A 7,264-nucleotide genomic window follows, 5' to 3' on the forward strand; every position below is an offset into this window, starting at 1 on the left:
TAGCTAGATTGGTTATTGTATGTTCAATTGAGAGAGAGAGCTAAGTTATAGTGCTAAGTCAAAAAAAAAAACGTTGAAAAATATATATTATTTTGCTAAGTTATAGTGCTAATCAATTTTAACCAAGCACTAAATAGCTCAAAGATGTTTTTGCAGTATAAATTTTAGCTAGCTTTATAGGGGTTTATCAACTAAATTTAGTTGGAATATCCATCTTTTTGTCCCTAGTTTAATAGTTGAGGGAATGAGAATTTAAATCTTAAATATCTCTATTGAAAACATTAGAAAATATCAATTCAGTTACACAACTCTTGATTCCTAGTTATCCATACTAATGCTTTTATTATTTGTTTGGAGTAAAAGTAGATAAGAGAATAATTTCATTCTTGAAAGCCACCCCCCAAAAAAAAAAGAAAAAGAAAAAAAAGAGGATTGCTTTCCAACCCACCATTTCATTTTCTCCCAAACTGGGAAAAACTTAGAGAGAAGCATGAATGGTTATTGTGGCCTGTGGGTCCTATAATTTGTGTTTTTTTCTTTTCTCTCCATATAGAACCAAAAAACTTCATAATTTGGTGCTCCATAATTTGCTTCTAACCTCTACCCTTATCTACTAAAATTTCTGCTGGTTCTTTGAACACTATCCATCTAATAATTGCCAAATGTTGATAAGAAGGGATGGTTTCATGATCATTTGCTAATCAAGGTGATGATTGAATAATGAAGCTCAGTTGGGATTGATTGGATGAGCAACTAAGTTTTAGTGAAAGGTGATCAAATTTGCTGCATAAATAAAAAGAGACTTTTTATAGAGTCCTCAGACTCTAGGTTTTCTTTTCTTTTTCTTTTCATTTTTTTTTTTTTTTTTTTTTTTTATAACCATTGCATACAGAATATCCAATCCTCCATCTTTAATTATCCCTAGAAAAACATTGCATTATGAACTTATATACACTATTTGCAGAAAAAGTAGCTTGTCAGTAGGTGCCATACCTTTTGACCTTTTGCACTCCACTAGAAAAGACATTCCCAGAAAACGTTAACCCCATAGCTTGAAGACAAATTTTTTTTCTAATATTATGTACATATAATGCCTATAGCTGGCAAACCCCATTAGTCTAATCCAACATGCGAAAGAAACAAACAAAAAAGGTGAAGAGGTCAATGCGTTTTAATCGTCAACACAGCCTGATCTGTTTTTTTCTGCAAAGATAATTAATTACTTTTTCGTCGAAACTACACTGCAAGACCCATCAAACACTGAGACACCTATGGCATCATTATCTTGGGACCATATATTTTTGGAGACCTTGGACTGCTTCCCCATGAGGATTCTCTATCATTTTTGCACGATGGATGACTAATTGCCGTTCAATAATCTCTGTTTCCCAAGTTAGATATTTTTTTCTAGTCTATTAAATCATTTTTTAATGGAAAGATAAATTTTCTGCTACCCGGTAGCGTGGCAATTTTGCTGGGATCACATGAACAGAAGGCAAGATCCATTCACGTAACAGATATTAGCTTACTAGTTCTTTTTCTTGTACAAGAGGTTATGTTTTTTTTTTCTTTTCTTATCTTAGTTGGGTTTTAAATCAAGATCCTGATCAAGAATGCAAGAAATCAAAAAGATGAGCAATCATTTCTTCTAACTTTCGGTGTAGAATAAATCAATAAACCACGGTAAAAATCTTTTTTAATATTTATTATAATAAGGAAGTTTGAGATGATATATCGAGATGATTAATCGAACATTATAAGGTCGAAGTTGGAATTGGATCTAGTGGACCTAGGGCTAAATCGTGAGGAGCCTTTAGGTTAGGGCTTAGTCCTAGCCCACATGCTCTAACAAAATGGACTCGATAGGATATGTCAACCCAAAACATCTATGACTGGATACCATAAGAACTTCTTGGGTCGTCATCTTCATAGTATTTTGACCTTTAAATTTTGTTCACTCACCGAACCATAACCTTCTCTCTCTCTCTCTCTCTCTCTCTCTCTCTCTCTCTAAGTGTCTACCCACTCCAAAATTACTCAGATGCATGCTTAAATATATATATATTCGTTTTGGTTGGTCCGTACGACTTCCCTAAATAAGAGATCTCGGTGAATGTTATTGACTTCCTCTTATGTAAATATTTATTGCGCCTCATCAATTTCTACCATCACATTTAAAGTGGTTAAAACCCCTCCCCCCACCCCCACACCCACCAATAGGGATGGCAATAAAAGCCCAACCCGTAGGTACCTGGCTTGGCCCGACCCTACCGGGCCAGATTTTACTTGGTCCGATAAATAATAGGGTCGAATATGGATTTAAAAAAAAAAACCCTGGAACGAATCCAGGTTGGGTTCGAGTTTCATACATACTCGACCCGAACCTGACCCGTATACATATATAATATTAAAAAAATAAAAAACCCTAGATATAAATACTCTCTTTCTCCTATCAGATTTCATTTCCTAAACCCTAACCCTCACCTCTCAGCTGCCTCTCTCTCTCTCTCTCTCTCTCTCTCTCTCAGAAGCTCTCACACATTGCCGCTGGCCACTCACTTTTGTTGATCTTCAAACAAACCACAATACAAATCCAAATCCTTGTTGCCATTGTCATCTTCGCTTCATTACCGGCGTTACTGTTATCACCATCATCTTCATCACAAATCTGATAATGAGACTAAAACAGCGTCGTCGCAGCATAGAGCCTCTCAATGATCCCATCTCTTCATTACTTCAACTCGCTACCATAATCCATAGACGCCACCGAAATTGCTCTCTATAAACGACCACACATCCACACCTGAAGTCTCTAGAATTGTTCCTGAAATCATCTATATCCATTGTTTTGTCCTCTTTTTTTTCTTTTTCTTTTTTTTTTAAATTATAAATTGTATCTGAAACGAAACAATATCATATTGAAGATTGAAAATAGTTTATGTTTGTGATTTGTATTTGTATTTTTTTTTTTTGATGGGTGTGATTTGTGTTTCTGTTTATGTTTGTGATTAAAATAGTTTTTGTGGTTGTAATTTTTTTTTTTTTAAGATTGGATCGGATTGGGCCACAGATTAGGGCTTCTGAATAGGCCCAGAAGTGGCTGGACGGGGCCCGTGGGCCTCGATGGGACGGGTTTGGGCCCTAAAAAAACCTGTATATTAAACAGGCCAGGTTTGGATAACGGATAAGGCCTGCGGGTTGGGTTTGGGTATCAAAAAACCCGGCTCGAAGCTAACCCGTTACCATTCCTACCCACTAGTAGCTTTAGTAACACCATCTTGGCACGTGTTCCCTTAGCTGACTAGAGGAAAAAATCTCCTAACACGCCAAAAATTTTGATTTTGGGAGATTGTTCGCTCTAAATCCAAGCCCATCCTAGCCTATAAACTATAAAGACTCGTTTGTTTCACTAAATAAATTTTGTCATTTTCAACCATTGTTACTCTGCTATTTCAAACTTAGACCCTTTTATGTTGACTTAAACATTAAAGCACCTTTGGTCACCCCCCACCCCTTGCGGTTGGCATTGGTTACATTGGAGGGCCTTTTTTCCTTGATAGGGAAGTGAATCTCTTTTTAAACTTACCACCTAGAATATATATATATAATTTTTTGTTTACAACAAAGTGGTATCGAAGGATTGATGATGAATATTTTTTATTATCATGTGTATAAAGTTTTGGGCCATTTTGTGGATTTGATTGCTTTTCGGAATCCTACCTTCTTAGCTAGCAACTCTAACTAAGCATAACAATTTCCACTCTATCATGTGAACCAGATTTCCATTAAGATATTAGATTAATAGGATACACATTTTACCTCTAACGTTCACTCTACAATAACTATTCTTTATTATTAAGTCAAAACAACAATTGATTTTTTATATTGACAATATTTGAACCCCCGATCTTTATTTCAATAAAGAGTTTAGATTTTCTTAATTGACTTAACTAGAACCCACAATATCATTTTTATCGGTATATATTAATCACAACATATCGTGCTTTAAACGGTGACACGTGCATATTTTAATTTGTCCGACACGTTAGTGGCAGCAAGATTCTTGTTTCCTGCTGCCACTGGTAGTAGGAAATTAGTTCTCCTTTTCTAATCTTTGCTTCTCTGCCCGTTTTTACCGCTCAAAGGCCTTATCCACCAATGATCAATTATTGTAATCTGTCCTTCAAATTTTTTTTATTTATTGAAATCTGGCTCATATGTCATCTTCTTGTTGATTTCTTTTTTCTTTTTTTCTTTTGTACTTCTTTATTTTGGCTTGATGCGTCATCGCATTGATCATCAAGCATTAAAAATCAGAGACATTTGAATAATTGTATATGCTGATAAAATAACATCCTAACTTACAAAATTTCAATTATAAATTTATAATAATCATGTTTTCCTCGTTTCCATGTCATAATCTGTGGTACCAGATTGTGTATGCCTGTTTTAATAAATCATGTTACGTGTTCCACTTGATCATTGTTATAATATACATCCACATGAAATCAATGACACCATCGATTTTGGCTGTATGCGTGCCGTCTCTAGTACACTATAGTGTTTGTTTTATAAGCTAAAGATACACTTGTTTAAGAAGACTAAGATTGGGATTAACATGGAGTCAATTTTTTTTATTAATTGTTACAAGGAAAAATACCCACAAAAATCAAAGATTTTAATGTTGGGCTTGGCTACATTCGAGTTAAAATATAATATCACAAAGAAAATAAGTGCTCAAACTGAAAAGGATGTGAATGAAAAAGAGGAATAAGAAGAAGAAGAACTTTTACTTAAGTCATTGTTATTGTGCATGATTGGATTTGAGGTTCAAATCTTGGAAGATGATGGCTTCTGTAGTTTCCATGACATTTATGCTTGAACGGGTGCAGTTAAACCGTACGATCAGATACATTATTTCACAAAAAGAAATGCACAAAGACAAAGGCAACTTTTTACCATGTGCTTTCAAAAAAAGTGTTTCCATCAAGAACATTTACCCAATGCCACAAAGTTTGAGAGTCCACGAGTGTAAAATCTTCAGACCATCCCTTCCTTTCCCTTCAAATCTTTTTTGATTTCACCTACAGTCAGCATCAATAGTACATCATCTGCTTTTCCTGATCTGTCTTGTTTTCATCAAACAAGAAGTTGTTGCAATTACTAGTGCTAATTAACTGCTTAAATTCCTCAAGCCCATAGTCTAATGGGGGATCACTCCACATACCATTTTGCTTTTGAATCCAATTACCATTCACATCACCATCACCATTGGAAATCATGAACCTTTGGCTTCCATCAATGTTCCCATTGTAAAGAAAACTCTGCTGCAGACCACCCATTTGTACTTCACCATAATTTCCACCATATTCATACTCTCTTTCCCCATTGCCATGGTTGATCAGGTTGTTTGAACTTCCATCAGAAGAGCTGCAACTAGCTTCACTTCCAAACATGAGCAGATTATCTTTTATTTGGTAATTTTGTGGTGGACCCACAAAGCTTTCTTGGGCTTGAAGAACTGGAGCTGCTGCTGCTGCTGCATTAGTACAACAATTATTACTGCTTAAAAGACTTGATGCAAATTCAAGATCTGTGAAAGAACTTGCTGAGTTGTAGCCTTTGTATGATGATGTTGGTGATATTGATGATGATGAAGAAGTTTGAAGAACTGAAGAGAGATTGGCTGCTTGGTGAGCCTTTCTCTGAGATGGAGGAAATATACCCATGAGTTTCTTCTTAAGCTTGGTGTTCCAATAGTTCTTAATGTCATTGTCTGTCCTGCCTGGCAACTGAGCTGCTATTATTGACCACCTGCACTTTGTTGGGTCAGTTGGTTTGAATAAGTCCTAGAAAAAGAAGCATAACTGAGCTTCTTTTTCAAGCTCTAATCAAGTACTCATGGAAGATCTAAACAGACTAAACTTGACATGCATGCAGAGCAATTCAGCCCCAAAAAAAGAAAGAAAAAAAAAATGGAATATAATACTTTTATATAGCATATTCTTCGAACAGGTAACTTTTTCCTTCAAGTTCTCAAAAAGAGAGAAAATTTGTACTTTCATTTATTGCTTTTGATGAATTCACAAAATCTTCACAGTAAATATAAAGGAAAAAGTAATCTGGCCCAGATGAAACATTGTGAAAAAAGACTAAAATATGTATGAAAAATAGAAAATTGTGAAAGTAGAAAAGAAGAAAAATTAGAAAAGAAAGATGATTATTACCTGCTTCCAATGTTAGCAAAGAGGCTGCATATTATCCTATCTTCATTTTCAGTGAATTCACCATGTTTAATGTTGGGTCTGAGATAGTTAAGCCATCTTAATCTGCAGCTTTTTCCACATCTCTTGAGACCTGGTGGATGAGAACCAATCAATTATTGAAGATGACCATAAATATAAAAATAAGTGACACCCAAAAAATAAAAATAAAAAAGACAGAGAAAGAAACCCTACATATTTAAAGCATTATAAAGAAGAGGTTGTCATTTCTCTGGGAATTGTCAATACTCATACCAGCTTTCTTTTTCTTTTTTTACACAAAAAATAAATATACTAAAAGGAAAAAGAAAAAAGAAAACTCTTACCTGCTTTCTGTGGAAGAGCAATCCAATTCCCTCCAGTCCCATATTTATCTATATACTCTTTCAGCTTTGCATCTTCTTCAGGTGACCATGGCCCTTTTTTCACGTTGGCCTTATCACAACAAGGAGCTCTTCCCATCTTTGTGTTTGTGATTTCTCTCACTCTCTCTCTCTTTCTTTCTTTCTCTCTCACTCTCAAATATCTCACCTCTGATCCAAGTGGCTCTTTCAAAGTTATAGAGGAAGGTGTGCCCTTGTTTCTTCTCACTAGACTTAGGGTGTTGGACACTAGGGAGATATATATTTATTGAGAGTTAGCAGAAGTCAAAGGACAGCCTCTCTAAATTCAATCATCACGTTCCAACCCTTTCTTATTTGAAGAGAGAAGTTTCCATCATATATAAACAAATCAAGCAATAGGAAGCTTTACTTGGTCTCTGCCTTCTCTCACACAAGGAGAGAATCCAAAGTCTGCTAAAGCAAACCATTTACTATTCGCTATTGAAAATGATAGGCTATTAATTGCTTTGTTTTCCAAGCCATAGGGCAAAGTCATAGGTTTACTATTGTCAAATTGCGGGTCCAATTACGACCGGAAAAGAAAAATATTGGAGGTCCAATTATATGCAACAATACATATATGTCTTTTACATTCATGTACACATGTACATTCAGTGT

The 7,264-nt window shown here is 35.2% G+C and overlaps 1 protein-coding gene across 2 annotated transcripts; it reads right to left on the reverse strand.

Annotated features, from left to right (window-relative positions):
* Positions 1-4,771: 4,771 nt before the first annotated feature.
* LOC126691898 (transcription factor RAX2) lies at positions 4,772-7,055 on the reverse strand. Of its 2 annotated transcripts, XM_050387222.1 has the most exons (4): positions 6,590-7,055; positions 6,228-6,357; positions 5,726-5,814; positions 4,772-5,539 (listed from the first exon to the last, which is right to left on the reverse strand). In XM_050387222.1, exons 1-4 carry the CDS (start codon positions 6,723-6,725, stop codon positions 5,097-5,099), a joined length of 798 nt encoding a protein of 265 aa, XP_050243179.1. In that variant the 5' UTR covers positions 6,726-7,055; the 3' UTR covers positions 4,772-5,096. The 2 variants fall into 2 exon arrangements, with proteins under 2 accessions (XP_050243179.1, XP_050243178.1); XM_050387221.1 differs by having other exon boundaries at positions 4,772-5,814.
* Between the last annotated feature and the right edge of the window lie 209 nt (positions 7,056-7,264).

Source organism: Quercus robur, chromosome 7, assembly GCF_932294415.1.
Source record: "Quercus robur chromosome 7, dhQueRobu3.1, whole genome shotgun sequence".
In the NCBI taxonomy this organism is placed as follows: Eukaryota; Viridiplantae; Streptophyta; class Magnoliopsida; order Fagales; family Fagaceae; genus Quercus; species Quercus robur.